A 23604-nucleotide genomic window follows, 5' to 3' on the forward strand; every position below is an offset into this window, starting at 1 on the left:
TAAGACTCTGCAGTGAGGGAATCTTACCCCACAGACGCTTGTGTTCCTCAGCACAGTACCCGAAGGAGGCGGGCTCCGTGTGGGGAAGGCGAGGACACCGCACTGGCTTCTGGTCTGTGTCCCAGAGCACCGCTCATTCAGTAAATGACTGATGTGCACTGTGGTTTTTTCTAATCACACATCTCTATTTAAGAGCTGTTTCTTTCCTGGTCACGCTCTGGCCCCTTTCCGTTTCTGAGCGAGGACTGCCCGGGTAAGACGCACAAGAGGGGACCGCTCTAGGGTAAGACGCATAGGAACCAGCCACCATCTAAATAAACGTCCTCTTTATTTTACCAAATATAATTTATCAGTTACGTTGACATTTGTCAATTCAGTTATAGTAACTATAAATAATTCTCTTAAGACACAGTTCTGTAACTTTTTAAGGATACAAGAGTAAACCAATGTCGCTCCTTGCAGCCAGGCCAAAAGTACATGCAGTTTGTGCAATCGGGAAAAGAAATGAATCTTCCACGGAAGTCCACTTCATTTTCTTTTCCCTCTCACCCCGCGGCCCTCCCTTTGCTCACGCACTTGGGGCTGGGGGCGCGCCCGCCTTCCTGCTTCTTCGGCAAAGAAGGAGGCTCCAGAGTCTCCAGGGTGGCCTGGCTGAACTCGGGAGATGAGGAAGAGGTGACGGACTGGGGCCAGGGCGACAGGGGGACACAGGGGAGCGGCCTCAGGGGCAGGGGAGCTGGTTTTGGTGCCGTACAAGAGTGTGTGTGCAACCGTGTTCGCAGGTGGACGGCGAGGCGAAGAGAGGGCCCGAGGGAAGAGCGGCTGCAAGCCCAGGCTGGTGTTAATGAACTCCGCTGGCCCCAGCCCCAGTCCTGTGGTCTCTACCTTTCCTTCCAACTGAAAGACTCCAGAAGGTAGCATGGGTGGAAATGGATGGAAAGGACAGACAGTCTCTGGAGGAACCGGCCAAGTTCTGGGGATGAGGCACAGGGTCGGGAGGACCCGGGGTCACTGCCTAGCCTGCCCCTGGAGGTGGACCTTTTCCACTACAGAGAGGAGGGTCGATGGTGAGGCTGCGGATGGGGAGCCTAGGGAAAAACCTGCATCCGAACGCTCAGATTCGCACACATGCGAGTGTGGACAGATTTCTCATCTGGTCAGAGCAATGGGTGGGGCGGATGCCGAGGCTCCCCTGTTCCCTGAAGCTTGTGCTGGGCAGAGAAGGGCAGCCGCAGCCGGTGCCGTCCAGCCTACTGGGTCCAAATCCTCTGTCGGGCGGCTAGTGAGGACAGGTGGAGGGAAGAAAAGGTGAGGAAGGGTGCATGTAGTTCAGGGAAGCGAGCTGCTGGTGGAGCGACGGGCCTGGGGGCTCTCGTGGGGGTCGGCCTGCACAGAGGGGAGATCGGGAGGCAGAAGCTGGCCCCATGACACAGATGCAAACGCTTCTAGCAGGGAAACTTAACCCCGCGAGATTGGAAGGAGCACAAGGCCTTTGTATCTGGGGATGAGGTGAGCTGAGAGCCGGCTCCCTTACCGCTGGCACAGGACCTACCATGCAGCTCAGCGGAAGCCTCAGACCACGCCCGCACGGGACTCCTCTTGGGGAGGCTGTGCACTGGCTGAATGGGTGACTGAGGGTGTGATGGACGAGGGCAGAAGCCAAGACACAGGAAACCTCCACAGCAGGACAGCAGGAGGGATCTCAGGAAGTGAGGGGGACTAAGGTGACCCCGTGAAATGTCATCGGTGGCACTGAAACAACCCCTGTTGCCCTCCGCCTCCCAACCATACCCCGCGTCCTTGCTCCCTGTCCCTAATCTCGGAACCCAACCTGGCAAGCTCTGGGAAAGCTAGTGTTGAGACAATTAGACATCAAGATTGAACAGAGATAAACAATCGATGCTCTGGGCCCCGGAAGGACGTAGATCTTGGTAAACCTATTGGTGGCCTTGGGTCAACCGAGAGAGCAGGCTCTGGTTCATTTCTTCCCACTGTGACAATCAATGGGAAGAAGATCAAAGGGAGGGGTTCGCCGTGTTTATCAGGCAATCGGGTAAGAGGTGTGTGTGCAATTTGAATGGTTAGTCCACCTCAGTCTTTTTTGGGACAGAGGGCCGAGGATAGGGTTAAGGTTACAAAGGGCCAGGAGCAACTATCTCTTTACTAGTGCTTTGAAGTTGGTCCATTTCTAGAAAAAAAGTGTGTGTGTGTTTTAGGAGCTGGGGGGGGGAGGGGAATGATACTTATCTCTCTGTTCAATCAAAAAGAAAAAAAAAAAGGAAAAAAAAAAGAGAGAGAGAAAACAAAAACAAACCCAAAAAGCCAGAGCCCATGCACAAAGGGTTTCTCATTAGGGCACGACTGAGTTTGCTAAAGCTAACCAAATGTCCCCCGACCCCAGATGGAACCCCCGCCTCAGTCTACCTCGCCTGGAGGCACCCACCATGAAATTGCACTTGGTGATTGTCTCAAAAATCTACTTGTACTGCTTATCTCAGTCCATCTGTCCTGTCGGAATTCTTGCTATAGAAACTTGGCTCAATGTATAAAAATTCCCATTGAAAATAATGAGAATTCGGTATCAAAGTGAAGTCCTAGAAAGAGGTGGGAGTGTGGAGTCGGTATGGGCGAAGGGGACAAAAGAAAAAAATTTGAACAGAAAGTGCATGGGGCGGGGAGGGCGGCAAAGGTGGAGTGACCAGGCTAGTCCCCGACATCCGTGTCTCGGTCCCCGATGAGCCAGAGGACATGGAAGCTGAGTGCTAGGAGCCCAGTGCCAAGCAGGTCCCCCAGAGCCGTCAAGTACGGGATGGAGAAGTTGTCTGGGTCCAGGCCCCGGCCCCACATCCAGTGCACCATCCAGTCTGCGATGTACAGGAGAATCAGCACCTGCGGAGACAGACGGGCCCGGCCTATTGCCATCCCCTCTCTCCAGGGGGAGCCAGAGGCCACTCAAGAGAGCACATTCTTTGTAAGCCCGGGCTTGGCCAGCCACAGTCCTTATGCTGCGATGCATCTTTCCACCCCAACCAGACCTTCTGTTTCCTCTGTTTGCACAGTCACTGCCTGGGGCAGACAGTCCGCGTCCCAGAAAGATACTGCTACTCCCCAGAAACCACCCCCAGCAGCATTACATCCTGCCCCCAAGTGGACGGAACGAAGGACTCCAGTGCCTGCCACGGGGGCCTCTCCAGGGGCCTGGCACAGGGCTGGGGCCTGGAGCTGGCTTTTCATGCAGGTATTTCTCCTCGGAACAAGGACAGTGTTTGAGGCTGCTGCCGGCACAGCTGCCTGAGGAACACTCGATTATGCCAAGCTAGCGTCCTCCTGGCCCTTTCCATTCTGCTGTTGTGGGCTCAGACAATGCAAGTCTAGTTTAACGTGAGCCCAGCAAAACAGAATTATGAGTAAGTCGGCCAAATAGAAAGCAGAGAGTGCACATCAATTCAAAAGACATTTTGGATTATCTGCTGCTTTATGTGTGCCCTTGCTTCCCTTCCATGTCTACAGATCAAGCATGATCTCGACTAGACCTCTGCTAGTGGGCCCAGGACCAGTGACATCAACAACAGCTGGAAGAGGGTTAGGAATGCAGAATCTTGGGACGCCTGGGGGCTTGGCTGGTTGCATCTCTGCCTTCAGCTCAGGTTATGATCCTGGAGTCCCAAGATCAAGCCCCGTGTTGAGCTCCCTGCTGGGTGGGGAGTCTGCTTCTCCCTCTCCCTCTGCTCCTCCGCAGCTCATGCTCATGCTCTCTCTCTCTCTCTGTGTCTCTCAAATAAATGAATGAAATCTTAAAAGAAAAGAAAAGAAAAGAAAAGAAATGCAGAATCTCAAGTCCACTCTTGATCTCCCAAATCAGAATTTGCACTTTAGCAAGACTCCCATACACTTTGAAGTTGGCAAAGCACTTGATGTGCAATACCAGGAAAGAGTGGGCGGGCCTGCATCTTCTCTACACTCAACACCAGTCCTGACATCTGGGCTCCTTAAATGACCGCATCTGCGTGAGGGTGAAATGCTTTCTAACGGTAAATCTCCAACTCAGTCATTTGGGAGGGAGGTTTTACTCTTGACTGTACTTTGCAAAAACTGTGGTATGTAAATTCTGCCCTAAGGGGCTCAGACGCAGGAAATGGAGACCTTGGGCGATCCTGAAGCCAGAACTGATACCTAATTTTAGGCCAGCTTTGTTGTTCTCCAGTCTTCTCTCTGAGGCTCTAACACCCTTCCTGCTGCCCCACCCCCCACCTTGCACACAGCTCCCTGGTGCTCCCATGGCCTGCCCCTGGCCCTGTGTGAGGGCCAGTCCCCCACTGCCTTGCGTCCTTTCCAGCAGCTGCAAAAGAGTCCCAAATAAAGAGTGTGACCAGGACTTTGGGACATGCTCCAGGAAGGGCATGGTAGCAGCTGTCTGCTCATTCCAGCCTCATTCCAGAGACACATGGCTGAGCGGAGAGAGCAAAGCGATCAGGAAGCACTCTCCAGGGGACTCAGCACCCCGCTCTGGCCCTCCACAGGCCCAGAGGAGACCGCAGAGGTGAGAGTAGGAGCCCAGGGCTAAGCCCCAGCAGCAGACCCTCGGATCTCCCCGTCACACCCCCCACCCCGCCTTCCCCACGGAGTATACTTAACTCCAGCTTGCAAGGGGGGTGTGGCGGCGAGGCAAGAGCCTATGGCTGGTTCTCGCTAAGCTGTCCCAACACACAGTCCTTTTAAGGTTTGAGGTGAGGGGCTAGAGGATGAGTGTTCACCCAGAGGGAACTGGTTACATGAGATGATGTAATCTATAGGGCAGAAGAATGCCGCCATAACAAATCAGGTTGCTCTCCTCCTTAGGTATCCATGTGGAATGATCTCTAAGATCAACTGTGCTGCGAAAACACAGGCTGTGGACAGTGTGTAGAGTGCGTGATGGGTGTGTAAAAAAAAAAGGGGGAGGAAAACAAGGAAAATTATATGTTTGCTTGTATAAATATAGCAGGCGCTTGAAGGATATACAAGACACGGACTGCGTGGATGGCTGGGAGGAAGACGCTGGGGGACAGAAAGAGGGCGGGAAAGAAGAGCTTTCACTGTGAACCTTTAAAAAGTTTTGAATGACGGGACTGTTATTATTACTCAAAGTCATGTCTATGGAAATTGACAATGTCTAACAGGGTGAGTGTGGCCCCAAGCGGAGCATAGGAGGGGGCTTGTGAGGGGCGAACGGTTCTGTGTCTTCATGGGTGTTGGACAGATGGATCGACACAGGGGACAGGACCACACAGAATTATACACACGCGCGTGCACGCACACGGGTGTGCGTAAAGCCGCTGTCATCTGAGTGAGCCCCATGGACTGTTCCGAGGCTGAACGGCTGGTTCTTCGATGGGGCTGAACTATGTGAGAGGCTTCCAGTGGGGAAACCGGCTGAAGAGACATTAGGCCTCTGTGTACCTCCTATTTGCAGCCTCTTGTGAATGTATAATTCTTCCAAAATAAGTAGAAAAAAATAATGGGCTAACACTACCAGGGAGAGAGCGGATTGTGTCAAAGAACAGCAAGGCTGGGCAGGATCCCGCAGAGGACCCGGTGTGGTGGATCTGACACCGTTTTGAGCTCTGAAACCCTTCATTCAAATGACATCTTCTCAGGAAGCCCCAGCATGCAAAGCAGCCAAGAGGCGCTCTGGGGCCAGGCCAGTGGGGGCGCCCCCCCCCCCCCGGCACCTGACAACCACCACCTGCCCACAAACCACTGCCTTGGGTCCATTTCTCTCAATTGGCAAATGTATCCCGGAGGCTCAGAGAAGGGAAGCGACTGGGCCCGAGTCACACAGCATGTGAGTGACCCTGCCAGACCCACACCCAGTTCTCCGGAGCCCCTGCCCTGCGTCTCTTGGCCAGCCAGACCCAGAGCACGAGGCGGCAGAGTGGGTGGCAGGCCCTCCCCGCGCTCCTGCCCGCCTGTACCTGGAGCAGTGCAGCTGTCATGTAGAAGATGATGAAGATGAAGGTGAGCGTCGTGTGCCCGCCCTGCATGCAGCTGATGGTGTAGAGGAACACCAGGTGTCCTGGAACCACGAGGAGGAAGAGGACTCGGGCCGAGCGAGAATTCACATCTGGGGTCCGGGGAGAGAAGGGAGGACGAGTGAGGAGGAGGTGCCCCACTATGCCCCAGGACAGCAGGGGGCTGACAGTCTCTACCTCACCACCCTGAGGGCCCCTGCCCCAATGGCGTCCCCGGAAAGGACAGTCTCCCTGCCTAGGATCTACTCTCCAGAGAGCCGGCGCCCCTCCCCCCAGGGCTGGCACGGACCAGGAGGCTGGGACTCTGCCATTACCGGGACTGAAGAAGGTGGTGCAAGGACTGGGGCAGCGGCGAGGGGTTTGCTCAGAGTTCTCGCCTGGCGTCCCGTTCATGTGCAGGAAGGTCGAGATGCGGCTGGCCTGCACCGCCACCAGATTCCCCCCAACACCTGCGGAGCGACAAAAGTGCTTAGACGGGGTGGAGTGAGGAGCAGGGAGGGCGTGACACATCACTGGTCCCCAGCAGACAACGATTACCACGCCCCACTCCACCAGGGAGTCTTCTAGTTGCTTCTACCCTCCTCTCTATGGAGACACGGCTGTCCCACGTGCCCCCAGGGTGACTAAGGGTGCAGGAAGGGGCGCCGACAGATCTGCCCACTCAGGCAGCCTGACTTCACCAGCGTAGCCTGCACACCTGCTGTCTCACCCAGCCGAGGGGACAAGGCCTTGCCCTGCCCAGCCCCTGTCCGAGCCGACCCAGGCATCCCACGCTCCTGTGCTGGTTCCAGGAACCAAGTTCAAGTGTCAGGTTTGAGCTCTGGACTCTGGGGCCTGTCCTAGGAACCGTGTTTGTTGTTTGCCCTCCCAGCCCCGACCTCTTCCCTGCTCTTGCCAGCCTTGCCCAGAGCTCTGAGAGGCTGACTACAGACCGTGTCCCCCAGGCTCCCTAGTGGGCTGCTTCTCATCCGGTTTGTTTAACAGGAGCCACCAGGACACGTCCTGGGAGGTGGAAGGAAGGCAAGCTCGGGTATTCTTTTTTCCTTTATCCCTCTCTTTTTGGCAGTGGCTTATCCCCGTCGGGGGCAGAAGAGTGTTTTCTCTAGGCTCCTGTAACATTTTTTTCTCCCCTTGACCCTTGAGGATGAGGGCTTCCGGCTGTTGTTCATCTCTGGGTCCTGTCCCCGCTCCCCGCTCTGTGAGCCGCCCCTTCGCTCAGGTCTGAGCTATCTGAGCCGGATGCTCTTGCTGCGGGAGTCCTGACTGATCCGGAGGCCCCCGCCTTCTCTTCTCCTGCCCCTCTCCTTTTCCCCGGCAGCTGACGCCAAGACCTCACCATTAATCACAGGCGTGAAGACGGCCATCCCTGCAAAGTTGGGGTCAGAGACAGTCTTGTCCAAGATGAGGCCTCCCACACTACAGAGGAAGACAAAGTGACACAGAGATCACTGAGACGTTGTATGTCAGTTCCGGGGAGGACAGGCCCATCTGGCCTTGGCGAGCAAGGGGCTCCCAGGGGTCCCTCGTCTCCTTTGCCAGAACCAGTTGCTGCTTATAATATTCAGACTGGGCACAGTGCCCCCCCCAGAGCAAACTGGTGGTGTGGGGTCAGGCCCCTGCCACCTGTACCTGCCCCCCGGGTTGGCGAGAGGAGCCCGGGACGAGCCGCCCACAGAGACCGCTGGTGTTCTGCCCATTAGTCCCCCTTGTGGTGACAGCACTGGGCTCATTCTCAGGAACCACCTCTCTCAAACTCAGCCCCTATGGTTCAGGTGACATTGTTCTACGGATGGCTAGGCCCCAGCCCCAACCAATCAGAGCAGCACATTCCTGAGGCCGCAGTGAGACAGGGACAGCCATGTGACTGGACGAGAGCCAGTGAAATTCTCTGGCGGGACTCCGTGGAACTGCGGACAGACTTCTTCCCGCCGGAGTTAGTTGGAACCTCAAGCCACAGGCCATCACAGGCACAAGCAGAACCAAGAGAGACCACCACAGCCCCGATGGTGTCATCAATAGCCCTGAAACCAGCTGTGCCCTTCTCGTGCCTTAAGCCAGTGCATTCTACTTTTCAAGGAAACCCACGTCAGATGGTTTCTGTCACATGTGACAGAAGGCCATGGAGCTGATACACTCTGGAAGGTGTTTCTAGACTCTGTACCACTTTTTCTCTCTCCAGGGCTCAACAGGGCATCTGTGAGTGGGTGTGAGAGGGGGTGAGGGCATGTCCCAAGGGCCCAAGCCTACCTGCTGATGGCCATGGCGATGATGACAGGCTCCCAGCCCGAGTACAACACCTCCCTTGTGGCTGGGCTCCGTCGGGCCAGCACCACCCACACAGGCAGCAGGGCCACGAAGAAGGCACACACCAGGGGGTAGATGTATTGCCAGTCATCTGAGAGAGGCAGAGAAGAGGGAGGTAAGCGCTGCAGCTGCCCGCTCAGGCCTGCCCCAGCTCAGCCTGACAACAATCCGGGCAGGAACCAAAAACGCAACACAACACAACACAGGACCTCATTGATCCTCCCTGCAAGCCTGGGGGTGGGGCAGGGAGCCTTGTCCATTGTGTGGATGAGAAACCAAGCTGAGAGCTCCCCAGGCCTGGGGCTAATGAGGGGCAGAGACCAGCTTCTAACGTCCCCTGCTTGGAGACCCAGAAGCACAGTCTCCCGGCCCCTTCTCCATGCTGCGGGCAGATTCCATGCTTCAGCTTCTCTCCTTCAGCCCTTCCCTTTTACTCCTCCAAGGTAAGCAGGAGTCTGCAGGACCAGGCAGGCATAGAGTTCTCAGATCCTTTCCCCTGTGGCCCTGCTGCCTTGTGTGACTTTGAGAGTACTAAGCCTCAGTCTCCAAGCTCGGGTACAAAACTTCGCTCCAACCAGATGGTTAAGAACATAGAGGAAAGCCTTACACATGTGTAAACCCACCACCGTCTCCCCACAGCCCACCCGGGGATCCGCCCTGGTCACACCCCCAGTGGCCTCAGCCTCACCTCGCTCTAGGTAGAGTCCCCAGCTGATGCCTGAGAGCAGTGCCAAGGTGATGAGGTCACCCAGACTGGCGGCAATGGGCGTGGCCACGTTGTCTGGGTTGATGCCAATCTTTCGAGAGCCAATGATGACTCCGATCATGATCATACCTGGGGAGGAAGAGGTGGGGCCGGGCAGGGGAGAAGAGATCAAGGGGTATCAATGAACAAAAGGAGAGACTCGAGGTGCCAGGCCCCGCGACACCTCTGAGGCCGCCTCCCTCCTCCCCTGCCCCGCCCGTCCTTCCTTACCCAGGACCAGGGAAGCGATGAAGGCCGTGGCCACGCTGCTGGCACAGAGCAGGAAGGCGTGCGGGATACTGAAGTGGCCATCAGGGATCCAGCCGAAGACAACGGCTGCGATGGATGCCAGGAAGCCCACGACCGTGGCCTGCACCTGAGGCAAGAGTGGTAACTCAGAGGAGCCCAGGGGCCGCGGGTTTCCTAGCGCAGGTTGCCCGAGTGCCGGGCCAGCCTTCTGCCTGACTCTTAGCAGCCCCAGGAGGCAGGCTGGGCTGGACTGTGCAGTCCTCCCAGGCCAGAATGATGTCTTTATTTATTTAGTTTCTCCCCAGACACTAGTCCTGGGCAGTGCACCCTGCAGGAGCCGGTCATCCCTCTGGGGATTGGGGTGAGAATCAGCAGAGCCTAAGCCTGCAGTCAGGAGACAAGGCCGGGACTCAAGCGGGGAGACTCCCAGTCTGGAATCCATGTCGCCTCACACACAGATTTGACAATGGTGGTCGAGGACAGTCCGGCACTCCTGAGTCTGGTCTGTGGGAACTCGAGCCCAGTGGACCCCTGCGAGCTGGGCCCTGACATGGGACCTGCTGGGGCCCTCCCCGTCTTGGCTGCTGGCCTGGGAAACTTGGTTCCCTCCTAGAGCCGCTTCGGGAGCGGCCAGCTCGGCAGGATGCTGGCGCCTCACTCACAAGCTGGCTAGGGCTGAGCTCAGTCTTTCAGATTCCTGACCAAGGGGGGAGCTTAGCCCACCCTCTCTAGTCTCTGCTTTCTTACCTGGATGAGGGCCATGTTCCCAGTGATCATGCGCCAGAGCTCCTTGGGTGTGTCCATGTGCCCAATGTTGGCCTGGGAGAGGGAGGGCAAGGCTGGAGCTCCAGGCTGGAAAAGGCCTGCGGCTCCTTCGTTAGGACCCTGCCTGGATCAGGAGGCAGTGCACAGGGTCTAGGACTCGGGGACGGGGACATAACCCCCAGGGAACATGAAGCCGCATCAAGGAGGCCAGAAGGAAGGAGCTAACAAGCCCGAGTGAGCTCCTGCAGCTGGGTGGGGGCAGAAAGGAGGCTCCCAAGGCGGCCCCGCCTGGTCCCCCTCTTTTCAGGACGGCTCCATCCTGCGCACTGCTCCTCCCAGGAAGCCCGCGCCCGAGTGGGTCAGAGCGACCCGATCCCTGGCCCTGCAGCCAGCCTTCTGTTCCAGCGCAGGTGCTGGTGCGGGGCTGAGTCTGCAAGAGGGTTTGGGAAGAACGGCGTGGCCCAGGTGGCCCAGGAGTACTCGGGAGGTCAGGCCGTGGGTGGGGGTGGGGTGGGCTGGCTGGACCAGCTGCTGCTCCCTCTGCTGCCTCCTCTAGACTTGTAGCCACATGGGCCAGCCCTGCCCCCCGCCCCCCTCCCTCCGCCCCACTGAGCTTTTCTGCTTCTCACCTTCCACCCCAGAGCCCTGTATCTGGTCCAGTCTCGGGACTATCATGGCCCACCTACGGGGCTGTGGGCAGGGGGACTGATAAGCTGCCCCTTCTCTACTCCCTTAGTGAGGAGCAAGCTGCCGCGAGGGAAAGGGAAAGGGACGAATGGGGGGCTGGGAAGGCCTGGCTCCACTCCTGCCCAGCTGCGGGGCAGGGCTGGAGATCAGAGGAGGCCCCCATCTGTGCAGGTGGAGGGACCAGCGTGATGCTCGCGGGTCAAAGCTGCACAAACAGTCACGAGGCGGGTTGCGGAGCAGGGGGCGAGGCAAGAGTCCAGGGATGGCCGGGACATCCAGAAACCAAGCCTGGGAACCACTCCGGGCAGGGAGCCCCTATGCAGGAGCGGGACACGCGGGCCGGGATCTCCCCACACCTTCCCACCCCAGCCCCACACTCCGGGCCTGGGCTCTTGGGAAAGGCCTGCAGTGAGCTCTCAGTCTGGCTCCACGCCGCCCCGCGTCTTCCGTGTGTTTCCCCGCCAGGACACTCACTGCAGTGGACAGCCTCGACGCCAGGGTCATTTCCAGGTTCCCCTTAAGCCCCAGCAGCGCAGGCACCAGGATGAAGACCTCGGTCACCTTCTGGAAGACTTCCCAGTGCTACAAGGTGAAAACAGAACCCAGGGATTTCAGTGCCCCAAAGAGCTGGCACCAGGTTGAACAGATAGTCTGGGACCAGGGGCTTGAGGAGGAAGTGGAATCAGCAGGGCGTAAGCACGCCGGCCGCCTTTTCCCCAAGAACCCTGGACCCAAACCAAGACCACGGTGCTCCAACAACACAGCCCCCCCCTTCTTGCCACCCAGAAACAGGGAGACACGGAGGTGTTCTTCCAGGCGGAAGACCCCAGCCTGGCTCTTCTCCCTCTGCCTGCTTTCTGGAGCCGACGGACAGGAGGTAGGAACCCACAGGGCCATCACCCCAGGCTACCTTATACCCCAGAACTCCTTTGTGATCCCCCCCTCAAATAGCAATCCCCAACCTCTTTGCCTTCAGCCTAGTTTCTCCCTGGCCTCAGCCTTGGGTGGTGTTGTCTCAGCTGTGAGAGCTGGGCACCATGGGGCTGGGCTGGGGCCGAGGAGATTCGAGTTTGTTTGGTTTCTGTGTCCAAGGGCCTTGGGCCTCAGCCACAGCAACTCTCCTCTCCAATAGGCTCTGAATTAACACAGAGGCCCGGGGCCTCTGCGTGCTGCCTGCAAGAGGCTTCTTATGTGTCCTCTGCAGTCCCTCACCCCACATAGCTTCCCCAAGCTCTCAGGTAGGAGAGGCGAGCGTACGCCTCCAGGAAGAGCACTGGATTAGGAGTCAGGAGACCTGGGTTCTAGTCCCAGGCCCATCAGGCCTCGCTCTCCTACCAGCTCCGTCAGCTGAGAGCTGTTCAGTGCCCACTGCGCACTAGGCGAAGTGCTCTCCGTGCATTTGCTCATTTCGGCAGATCAACAGTCTACTGCCATGGGGGCTGTTTTGATCCCCATTCTGTGCATAAGGAAAGTGAGTTTCAGAGGACACTGTGCTTGTTCCTGCTAAGGGGGAAAAGCCAAGGAGCCAGGATTGGCTATTTGAAAGCTACTTTAATTGCAAGTGAAACTGAAGACTTGCAAAAAAGCCTGGGATTGTGCCTCCCTGCCGGGGCTGACGGCCTCATGGGTTCCTTTCTTTGTTCTTTATTTGTTTCAGGAATGGAACGCCTTCAGGTTGGGAGGAGAGGGCAGGCAGCCAGGCAGGCTTATGGAGGTTGATGAGGGGGTCAGGAGGCAGAGTACTGTAGGTGTGAGGACACCGGACTGAGAGCCTTGGGTCTCCTACAGAGACCACGGTGATGGGCCTCATGATATGTCCCAGCATCTGCCCACAAGGCCCAGCGTGGGGACCTCAGGCACACTATGGGGGCCTCAAGCTCCCGACTATAAAATGTACAATCTGGGGGCCATGCTGGAGGGTCCCTCAAGGCCGTTTCAGCATTGTCACTCCACAGTTGAGACACTGCAAATCAAACCCACAATGAGATTTATCACCTTATACCCATGAGGATGTTACTACAAAGACACCCCAGGAGATAACAAGTGTCAGCCCGGGTGTGGAGAAACCAGAACCCTTGTACACTGTTGGTGGGGATGCAAAATGCTACACTGTCTATGGGAAACAGGAGGCGGTGTCCCCCCAAAATTAAGAGTTTCATGCTCTACTGACTGAGCTAGCCGGGCACACCCCCCCAAAATTAAAAATAGAACTACCATGGACCCAGCAATCTCGCTGCTAGATACATATCCCAAAGAAGGAAAAGCAGAGTCCTGAACTCATGTTTGCTCACCCACATTCCTAGCAACATTATCCACAATGGCTGAGACGTATGAGCAACCGAGGTGTGCACGGGTGGATATGGACACATGAAGGGTGGTACACACAACCAGTGGGATTGTATCCATCCTCCAAAAGGACATTCCGACCTGCGCTACAGCATGGGTCAACCTGAAGGACATTATACTAAAGTGAAATAAGCCAGTCATAAGAAGACAAATACGGTGTGATTCTACTCATGTCAGGTGTCCAAAGTAGCCAAATACACAGAATTGAAAAGTAGAATGGTTGGTTGCCAGGGGCTGCAGAGGATTTAGTGTTCAGGGTTTCCGTTTTGTAAGATGAAAAGTTCTGGAGATGTTTCACAATGATGTGCATATACTTAACACTACTGAACGGTATATTTAAAAATGGGTGAGGTGACAAACTTTGTTAGGCATTTAAAAAAAAAAACAGTAGTAATAACAAAATATGAGCAAGGAATAGCAGAGGGGGCTAGGGCTAGGGCCAGAGACCTGGGGAGGCTGGACACCAGGAGCGCCTATAAGGTAAGGATTTCTCTTCTCTTGTCAGAGTGTGTTTTGTTGGGGGTGTGTGCCTGTGTGGTGGGGGGGACGTCCACACCAGGACTCTGGGGGAAGGGCACATCTTCTTAGGGCTACAACATATGCTGACCTGAGCTCCTGGTCTGGTCCCTCACAGGCGGAGGGCCTAGGACTCGCTTTAGGGGACCCCCTCTCCGAGACTAAGGATGGGAAAGAACCCCCTTGTCCTGCTCCCTCTCCCCCAGCAATAGGTGCTGAGCTTTGAGGTACCCACAGGAAGAACCAGGCCCTTGCAAATGCTGGAAGGGATGCAAATCCCTTCTCACTCCCCTGGAGGAACTCGGGCACTGTTACTCTTAGACACGGCTGGTGCCTACCATTGGGGTTCCAGTTCCCTGCAGGCCTGGCCACACTGGGCTTTGTCCCATTCTTTCTCACCTGAACTGGACCGAAACTGGACAAAGAGCTCCAGAGAGGGGAAGAATTCTCCTCGGCTCCCCTCCTCTCATGAGGGTGGCTAATAGGGGGTTTTCGAAGCTTCTCTCGGAGCACAGCCTCATACCCCTCCTCCCTGCAGACCACCTGCCCCTCCCAGCTTCCAAGCTACTAGCTTTGTGTTGAGGTGTCTGTAACGAATATGGGCGGGCAGCGTCAAGGAGCCTGGACAGACATAAGCTAAGCGTATGCATGGAATATTGTCTCAATTGTTTGTAAGGAACACTGTCTGTGTGATTATTTAAAGACAAAATGTAGGAAGTACAGCTAGGCCCCTCTGGCTGCCCCCGTCAGCACTCCCAGAGCCCTCCGCCTCCCAGCACACACGTGAGCAGGACCCAGAAGGTATAGGGTTTCAGCAGTGATGAGCTGGGAGGCAGCCCAGGGGAACAAGGCGCCACAATACCAGGCTCTGTGCAGAAGTCTTCCCAGCCCACACGGAATTCAGCCCGGGATCTCACACCACCTGACCTCCAGCCCAGGGCTGGCCAATGCCTATACACATTCTCCACCCACAGAACCTTCTCGAAGAGGCAGCTCAGGCGGGGGGCAGTGGGAGCTTCTGACACACACACACACACACACACACACACACACACACACACACACACACGGGGGGCCCCCAGAGGCTAGGGATGTGGAACCAGCCTGGGGGGCAGGGCATCCCTGAGGTTGAGCGGGTAGAACGTGGCAGGGGAGACAGTGAGCGTCTCTCTTTCTTCCTTTGGCCTAATTCAGGCCCATCCTGTTCATCCTGGCTGGGAGTGCCCGCCTGCTCCTGAAGCCGAACCTGTCAGCCAAGCCCACGCCCACGCCTTCCTGCTCTGCTGGGGATAGGAAAGGGCACGTTCCAGGAAACACTGCCCCACTTGGCAGGGGGAGGGCGTCCACAGAGAGCAGTGCTTTGCAGAAACGCCGCTCCTCTTCCCTGCCTTTCTCCATCCTAGAGGGGCCTGAGGTTGGGGGCTCAGGGGGCTCTGCTATCCAGGGGTGAGAAATGAGACTGCTCCCCCATACCCCCAAATAATCCTGACTCAAAGCGATCACTGTCAGTTTCAGACCGCAGCAGCCCAGCTGGTACCCCTTCTCTGTCCTGTCAGTTTCAGACCGCAGCAGCCCAGCTGATACCCCTTCTCTGTCCCTCCCTCTTGCCTCTTCTGTCCCTCACCTCCTCCAGCCCCATACTCTGACTTCTGCCTGTTTGGGGAGTTCGGCTCCGAGCTCTCCTCCCCACACCCCACACCCCACACCGGGACAGCAGAAGCAGGGAGGAAAGTCAAAGCCAGGAAGAGCTGGAGTCAAGACATTAAGAAGATGACAATCCCTAGAGGTAAGCTCTGAGCACCAGGCTGTGGGGGACCCCAGAAGCTGGGCTGGGGTTGACCTTGTGGGGTGAGGACTGAGTCAGATCCCCTGTCTGAGGCTTTTCCCCTCTGCAGGCATCCCAGGCATCCAAGGAGGAGGGCCTCGGGGCAGTGCCTGGGTATTCAGGGCTGTACAAATTGTGAGAAAGCAGGTGGTCCAGGAGGACAGGTTCCGTCCAGGAGCGCAGGTGGCCCCGGGAGCAGGCCAACCAGGGGGGACCGCTTCTTTTCCCCTCCACTCCACTTTCATCTTGGTGGACTCCTCTATACACACAGCAGGGAAGGGAAGCTGGACGAGGAGGTGTTTGGGCGACGGGTTTGTCTCCTTTCCTTGAGATCCTCAGCAAGTGAGTCGTAAGTTAAAATAAGGACCTAGGGGTCCCACCTGTCTTAACACAGCTGGGAATTCCGAGGAAGCAACCTTCCCCACCACCTCCTGTCTCCCCTATCCGTCAAAAGGCTGACAGCAAAGGGGAGTGAGATGCTCCCCAATGGCCTAGGACCAGACTTGGGGGGGGTGGCCCAGAGCACAAGTGGCAGATCCAGAGCCAACTATGTTCAACCAGCTCCAGTCCCAACATGGGGCCTGATCCTGCTTTCCTTCCTAAATATCATGGGAGCTGGCAGCCACGGTGGGACTGTGGAGCGGGTGGCAGTCCATTTAGCCTTTTTCTACTTCTGGCTGGTACACCAGCCCCTTATCTCACTGTAGAGGCTGGCTGTACACGTTGACTGGGCGGAAGGGCAGATAAGAGGCAACAGAAATGACCTTCCAGAAAGAGACTGAGTCTTCTGCAGTAGTAGGGAAAGATGGGGGGCCCTGACCAAGGAGACACTGGCATCAACTCAGACTTCTGCTCATTTGCTCTGAGATGCTGGGGACACTCTCTAGCCATCTCCTCCAGATGGCCCCAGTCTCTTAGGCACTCCCAGATTCTGTCTCACTGAAGGCCAGCTTAGCTTATGGAAGGGGGATGCGAGTGCGAATCCCTAGAAATCATCCTTCTCTTCCTGAATCTGAGCTTGTCAACCACCCCTCCCCCGCCCCTGACCTTTGCCTCCCTGGATGTGGAATAAGAATGTCCCTGTGGTCCCATGTCCTAGTCTTTCTGCACCCTCCTCCTCCCCTGATATCACTGTAGCCATCTGCTTCAACCCAGCTGTGGCAGGAAGGCTGGGGGAGGGGGGCAAGGACAAACCAGCCATTGTCATCCACATCCAATGGACCCTAGCTCTAGGGGTGGGCCTAAGGGCCACACCGAGGGCAATTGCTGGCCCTCTGTGGGCATGTTGGGCAGGCACCAAAGGTCCCTACCAATGTCTCTGGCTCATGGGTGCGGAGGCTGGTGGTGGGGCAAGATGTCAGAAGCTTCTTCCAGCTCTGGAATTCTCCAAGTATGTGGGAATGGGGTGGGGGTGGGAGACTGCTAAAGACCTTTGCTCTTGTTCACTTTAGAATATAACTCCAATTGTTCCAGATTCTGATCCACCCTGTTCTTCAAGGGAAGACACAGAGAGCAGACTCCTCCCTAAGTCTTTAACCAATTGGTGAACCATGGACATGGTGTAGGCCATAGAGGTTAATGGCACCGGCTCTGAGTCAAGACGACCAGGGACAAGTTATCCAATCCCTCTAAGCCGAAGGTTCCCTAGCTACAAAACGGGAGATGATTACGTTTCCTCCTCATGGGCCTACCTCCAGAAGGGCCCAACAAATGCTCCCCATTACTGTTATTAGTACCCAGAAAATAAAACAACTGGAACCTGGTGCTATGCCTCTATGTAAGTACCAAACCAGAACTCAAAACTCTTAAGAATGAGAATCAAGGTCACAGGAAAGGGATGGAAGAGTCGGAGAAATTGCTACCCCCGTCTTATTTCTCCTCCTGCCACCAGCCCCCCTCACTGCCCTAGGAGGCAAAGCAGCCACTAGGGGGAGGGACCCAAGGTCTGGCTTCCCAGCTCCAGCCTGGCTTCCCAATCTCCTCGAGAAACAACCTGGAAGATAGTAAGTTAGGGGAGAGGGACCGCAGCACATTCTGGCATGACATTAAACACCATCCTCATTAGCAACAGGCTTCTCCTAAGGGCTCAAGTCAAAGTGGTCCGGGTGGACACCATTGACAGAACCACCTATAACCAACCACCCTCCGTTCCCTGGGACACCAGCATAGTGACCTCCATCCACCAGCAGACCTCTCTGCATCACTGCGCCGGTAGGGCTGGCTTGGCACTGAGAGGGGACACTGAGTTCCACGTCCTCCTGGGAGATTTCATGGTTAGGGACAAATTGGAAGGTCCCCAGGGCCAAGGCCAGATCTCCTCTAGTCTTTGCATTTCTCCAAGTACCTAGGACAGAGCTCAGCATCCAGCAGGAATTTGATACCTGCTAATGATTACCTTTGATAACCCTAGAGCCTTGGGGGAAACTCCACCGCGCTTGTCATCCTCAACTTCAAAACCCTCCCCTGGTAACAAGACTGGAATGATGTCTTGGACCTGAAGGTTCTGGGTGAGTCCTAACCTGCCGTGCGTTACATAGCATATTCCTGGCTCTCAGCTTCCAGGTCCTGCCAGTTTCCATCCTTAAATTTGCCCAGTAGCTCCACAAAGAGCCCTCTTTGCCTAGGGCAGGTTCATGAAAGTCAGGTAAGAAGCAAAGAGAAGAGGGAGTCTGCCCAGGCCCGGTTACATCCTGTCCCCATTTAGGGCCCATAATTAGCACTTCTAGGTCTTGCCATGTCAACCCCCCCACCCCCCCGCCGGCCCAAATCATGCACCAGACAGCATGTGCCCACCCCCGTTCCCCAAGGAGATCATGCCGAGGTTACAGGCAGATAAGCAACACAGAATGCCTTTAAGAACCTTCCCACTTAATCTGAGACCCTCTTGGCAGCTGAATAAATTCCTACCCAGCAGGGGGATGGAGGGGAGACTTGAAACTGAACTTTCTACTGTGGCTATCCTTGAAACCCCAAGTGACGGGAAAAGAAAGCATAAAGAGGAGTCCCATGTAAGTGTCTCCCCTATGGAGCTGGCTCAGGAGGAATGCCCGGGAGGGACAGCAGGCAACAGCCTCATTCCATCTCTCCTCCTCCAAGCCTAAGCTCCGGAACAAATTCTGCTTCTGTTAAGCAATGCTGCGCTGACCAGCTCCTCAGGTGAAAGTAACTAGACCAAGAAGAAATCGAGGACATGATCCAAAGGGAAACGGTTCTAGGAAGCAGCAGCTGCTTCTCACAGGGAGGTGGAGAGAAAGCTACAGGAGTCGGTTTCCCAGGAGGAAACGGTAGCCCCAGGCTCATGGTCAAGAGCTGCCCTAGCCAGGTCCTACCTGCACGATGTCCAGCACCATGCCAGCAGCCACAGTCCCAAAGCCTGCCAGGAGGAAGGGGAACAGCACTTGCAGCCCGATGGAAAAGGAGGTCTCCTTGAGTGGGGAGGGCGGTGCAGGGCCACGGTCCGTGCTGACATCATCACTTTCATTGCTCTGGCTCCCGTTCTCCAGCAGGGCGTCCTCCTCCCGGACCCCCTTGGCGTTGGCCCCGGGACCTCAATCACCACCACCTCCACCCCGGCCCCATCAGGCCCCAGGAACTCGGAGGTCCCGGCCAATGGCTCTCGCCCGGGGCCATCTGAAGAGCAGGGTGAGGGAGCAGGGCCAGTCCCGTTGAGCTGGTGGGTGTCCTTCGGCTCTGCTTAGAGGACATGACGGGAAGGGAGGGAAGGGAAGGGGGACCTTTCCTTTCTCTCTCCCTCTCTTTTTTTCTTTTTTTCTTTCTCTCTCCCTAAGTCGGGAAAGCACTTAGTCTTGGGATGAACCCAGGCTTGGGCGCCGCGGGGCCTCTTCCCACGGCTCTCTGCTCCTACCAGGCGCTGCAAAAATGGATCCAGCGACAGGCAGCCCCATCAAGCACTGCAGCCGCGAGCTGGAGGGAAGCAGGAGACCCCCCACCAGACTCCACAGCCAGCCACCAGAGGTGCAGAGGCCTGACTCCGGCCGGCCAGCGCGCTGTTGCGGGGAAATGTATCTGGCCTCTTATCTTCTTTGGTTCTGAGCAGCAGGCTCCTCAGAGCCGAGGGCATCCAGAGTGGAAGAGCCCAGTCAAGTCAGGGGCACCCTCGGAGGTGGCCCTTCTTTCATGAAAAATAGCCTGAGTTCGAATCCCCCAGAAGGCAGCCTTGGCCTAGGGCTGTGGCTCCCGCCCACGCCTCTGGCTGGGCTCCTTCGGTTTCCCGCAGCTCCTCGGGCTCTGCTGGTCCAGGCGCACTGTCTGCTGTCCTTCCCCTTTGCTCCAGAGATTTCCTTCCTTCCTGGGAAGACCTTGTACTGCCCCAAATCCCTGGTCCTTCAAGTCACCGGAATCTGCGTGAAACACCTGGTGTGGGAAGGAAGAAGACAAAAAAGAGATGTCATGACCTAGCCGAGGACAGTTCACACCCAGACGACTTTCCCACAAGGCAGGCAAAAAGGGTTTGCTGATTTCCTCGTTCTTTTCACTAAAACTACCCATTCCTGCCCTGTGAACTCTGCAGGCCCAGCAGGAGCTATTCCTGCCCTCCTCCTGCCCAGCAGCCCACTGCCGCACAGGGATCATCTTGCTGGTCAACAGCATCGAGATGAGGCCGGCCTGGGGATTGGGACGATGTGGCTGGCGCAAGAGACCTTGACATTGTCTTCTCAGAAACCAGGGGTGGACAGGGATGTCCTCGGGGAGATCCCTTCCTGAATGTTCATTAAAAACTCAGGATTATTTAAGTGTCGTCTCCCAGTGGGGTCAGTCATAAATTCAGTCACAAGCTCCCTGCCACACAGCACAGACACCCCACTGTAGAAAGTGATTGTTTACAGTCACAAGACAGCTGCGCAAGAGAAACAGGCAGAATCTGATCATTAAATGAGAGTCTCCAGACCCTCAAACGCCCTAGCCCCCGAGACGGGGAAAACAAAACAAAACTAGGAGGACTCCCTGGGCAATGGGGCAAGGCTGCCAGACCAAGGCCAAGAGCCAGAGGCCTACCCACTCCTGCCCTTGAGAGTCAGCAATGTTACAAAAAGCTCAGACGCTGACTGGGATCCAGGCTTCTGTCTCTACTTCTCTCCCCCCTGCTCTTGGCCCTGTGGGTCTGTCAGATAGGACAAGAGAGTTATCTCAGTTTGAAGGGGGAGAGGGCAAAACTATTGGTTATTATGCACACGTTTCAGTTCCCTAGGTTCACCCTGTTCCCCTGGGTGACTGAGAGTTGGATATAGTGGAATTCTAAAAAACAAAAACAAAAAACAAAAGCAGCAACCAAAAAAAAAAAAAAAAAGTAAAACAAAGCAAAGCAAAATACAAAGCAGTATAAGCCAAAATGCACTTGCTCCCAAAGGCCACCATCTAGATGGAATGGCCCCACTTTTCTTGTTTAAGGAATCCCCAAGCCCTGATCCCACTCTATCCCGTTTCACCAACATAGTTCTTACGAGGAGAAAAATAAATTTAAAGAGAATTTCCCTAGGCAGGATGAACAAGTACTTAAGTATTCCAGACACACACAATTAGTCAACTCCAGTTTGGGAAAGGGTGATTCAAACTCCAGTAAGTGACCCATGGGAATTGTTTTCTCTTTCTATGGGCTCAAGTCACACATCCAGATTCCCTTTTCCAAACTCCTAAAACACGGTCCCGTGGTTCTCTCAGGTTCTCTCAAAGACCCTCGCGGGAGATCCAGAGACTGCCCTCAAGGCGGGAGAGATGCCCCTATGCCAGCAGCGTCTGCTAGAACTTGACCCTCCCTCCTCCGCCGGTCTTCCTGCCAGGCCACCTAAACTGAAAGGGGGCTCTCAGGAAGAGAAGCCTGTCCCTCACCCCACTCCTTCCACTAAAGACACTCCGGACGGGCCTAAGGCCCTCGGATGAAAGCAGCAAAAGTGAACCAGGATGCCCTGAGGAGGGAACAAAAAAGACCCGTTTCAGTATCTGCAAACCCAGGGAGGGGGAGAAGTAACTGGGTGGCCTCCCCCGCCTCTCTCGCATTCAGATTCAGCAAATGCGCTGCGCGCCAGGGCTCCCGCCCTCCGCCACCCACCGCCCCAGACCCCACAGGACTGACCTGCCTCTCGCTTGGGAAGAAGGGGGGAGCCTGGCGAGTGGCAGCAGGGACCCGTGGTCTCGGGGGGTGCAGGGCTCCCCCTCTTCTCATCACTCCTCCTCGGCAGTCCTCCTCGGCCCCCGGCGTGCCCACCCCCCGCACCCCCGGCCAAGGCGAGCGTCCAGCCGCGACACCCGGCTCGCTACATTTCGCCTCTGCGTTACAGCGAGGCCGCCGCTCCGCTTCCACGAGGGGTAGGTGGCCGGGGAGGGCAGGATATACCGCCTCGGGCCCGGGCGGGGGGGACCCGGACGGGGGGACCGCGGGGCTGAACTCACTCGCCCCCAATCGCTTCTTGCCCGCGGACTTGGGCCCGACTGGTTGGCTGCTAGTGGCAAACGTGATCTAGGGCAGACTGGGTGGCACCCCCCCCATCAAAAATAGGTTCGGGATGGACAACGGCAGCAGCCAATCGGAGGCCGGGGAGGGGGCGGGCTCGGCCTCAGCCCGGCCCCTTTCCTTCGCTTTGTGCCCGGGAGGCGGGGCGGCGGGGAAACGCAGTGCGAGGAGTGACGGGAGCTGCGGGCCCGCGGCCGGTGTCGCGAGCTCGCGGGTCCCCTCGCCCGACGGCCGGCGACCAGAGGTTCCCGCTGGCCGGCGCTCGCGGCTCAGGCCACCTCCTCCGGGGTCGTCCCGCCCCGCCCCGCCCCGCCGTGCCGGGAGCCCCCCCTCGCCCTTTAAAGGCGTGTGCGCCTGTGCGCGTTTCCTCGCGCGTCTTGAGTGTTTCCTCCAGCCTGTGGCCTCCGGGAGGACGGGGAAGCGTCGGTGTGGGGCTTGCCAGCTCTGGCCCCGCGGGCTCAAGCAGCCATCCCCGGGCTCCTTCCCGCGCTCGGCACCGGGAGAGAACCGTCCCCACCTCGTTCTTGGACACAGCCCCTCTCTGGTTGGCTCGGCACCTCGCGCTGCCTCCGGATCCCGCCTTCCTCTAAGCAAATGGCTCAGCCCTGACGGAACCGGCCTTAATAACGTCCCAGTTTTGGAAGGGGTGGGGATGGGCGGGCGGGAGGGAAAAGAGGTCAGACTCGCGCCGAGGGTCCCACGGGCACCACCTGAGGGAGGGGCGGGTGGGGGGAGCCTGCCTTCCTCTGACCCCCTGATCCTGATGGCAGCACAGGGGAGAGAAGTCTCCATCCCGGCCTAAACGAAATCCAACTTTCCCTGACGCACCCTTGTGGATCAAAGAGGGGTGTTCCCATCTCGCTTTTTTTTTTTTTTTTTTTTGCCACTTCCTCCCTGGGGTATCTCCACCTTTCCAAAGCAAACTCAGTACCAGCTCTCTTTGGGATGTTTTTGTGAGGGGGTGTGACCTACCCCAGAAAGGAATTGCCACCCCCCAGGTTTTCCCCTCTTGTCAGTGGAACCTGTGATCAGTGGTTCCTTCCTGCCCTCTTCCACTGGGAAAGTGGCTCAGGGGGCATTCTAGCGTGACTCCAGACCCCTGGATGCGGTTTGGAATAGAGATGGGCCTGGGGAGAGAAACAGTACTGGGGTTTGAAGCTGTTGGCTGCCCCTTCCTCTCTCAGACACACAGGAAAGCACAAGTACCCTGAGTAGGTAATTCCTTTGGATGCGGTGACGATCATGAGCGCCTGGCCCCCTACCCCCCACTCTAGTACTTAGGATTATTTCAGTTTAGCTGATAGGACATTTGCATCAACGGCCTGCCGTCTCGCAGGATCTCTAGAGGAAATGTCAGTGTCTTAGAACCCCAATTTTGGGGGCACCTGGGTGGCTCAGTCAGTTAAGCATCTGCCTTCAGCTCAGGTCAGGACCCCAGGATCCTGGGATAGAGCCCTGAGCAGGCTCCCTGACTTGAAGCTTCCAGAGCATCTCCCTGACTCTCTGCCCCTCCTCCTGCCCCCCCACCTTTCTGTAAATAAATAAATAAATAAATAAGTAAAATCTTACAAACAAAACAAAACAAAAAAACCCATCCAGTTTTGGCTTAAAACACTGGGTCTCTTTGCCTGGAGACAGAAGTGGCTGTTAGACTGGGGAAACAGTGGGCTCCAGCCAGAAGGACCCA

At 56.6% G+C, this 23604-nt stretch overlaps 1 protein-coding gene and 1 long non-coding RNA gene across 3 annotated transcripts; one reads left to right on the plus strand and one right to left on the minus strand.

The window, feature by feature from the left end:
* Positions 1–304: 304 nt before the first annotated feature.
* Positions 305–22509, minus strand: SLC41A1 (solute carrier family 41 member 1). 2 transcript variants are annotated; one of them, XM_032318327.1, is made up of 11 exons: positions 22435–22509; positions 18778–19822; positions 11236–11343; positions 10057–10128; positions 9292–9436; positions 9004–9150; positions 8259–8406; positions 7348–7427; positions 6326–6460; positions 5955–6103; positions 305–2889 (listed from the first exon to the last, which is right to left on the minus strand). In XM_032318327.1, exons 2-11 carry the CDS (start codon positions 18796–18798, stop codon positions 2704–2706), a joined length of 1191 nt encoding a protein of 396 aa, XP_032174218.1. In that variant the 5' UTR covers positions 18799–19822; positions 22435–22509; the 3' UTR covers positions 305–2703. The 2 variants fall into 2 exon arrangements, with proteins under 2 accessions (XP_032174218.1, XP_032174217.1); XM_032318326.1 differs by lacking the exon at positions 22435–22509 and adding an exon at positions 21540–21954.
* LOC116576269 lies at positions 14718–17957 on the plus strand. Its single transcript, XR_004280097.1, has 3 exons — positions 14718–15409; positions 16922–17225; positions 17859–17957. It is a non-coding gene; the product is annotated as an uncharacterized LOC116576269 (long non-coding RNA).
* Positions 22510–23604: the final 1095 nt, after the last annotated feature.

This window comes from Mustela erminea, chromosome 17, assembly GCF_009829155.1.
Source record: "Mustela erminea isolate mMusErm1 chromosome 17, mMusErm1.Pri, whole genome shotgun sequence".
NCBI classification, from domain to species: domain Eukaryota; kingdom Metazoa; phylum Chordata; class Mammalia; order Carnivora; family Mustelidae; genus Mustela; species Mustela erminea.

Bases quoted from the DNA above. Each gene is read 5' to 3' on its own strand.
- SLC41A1 (XM_032318327.1), bottom strand. From the start codon at position 18,798: ATGGTGCTGGACATCGTGCAG. The intron at 11,344-18,777 runs GTAGGACCTGGC...TTCACCTTGTAG, and splicing joins TGGTGCTGGACATCGTGCAG to CACTGGGAAGTCTTCCAGAA. The intron at 8,407-9,003 runs GTGAGGCTGAGG...TGCCTCTCTCAG, and splicing joins GGGACTCTACCTAGAGCGAG to ATGACTGGCAATACATCTAC.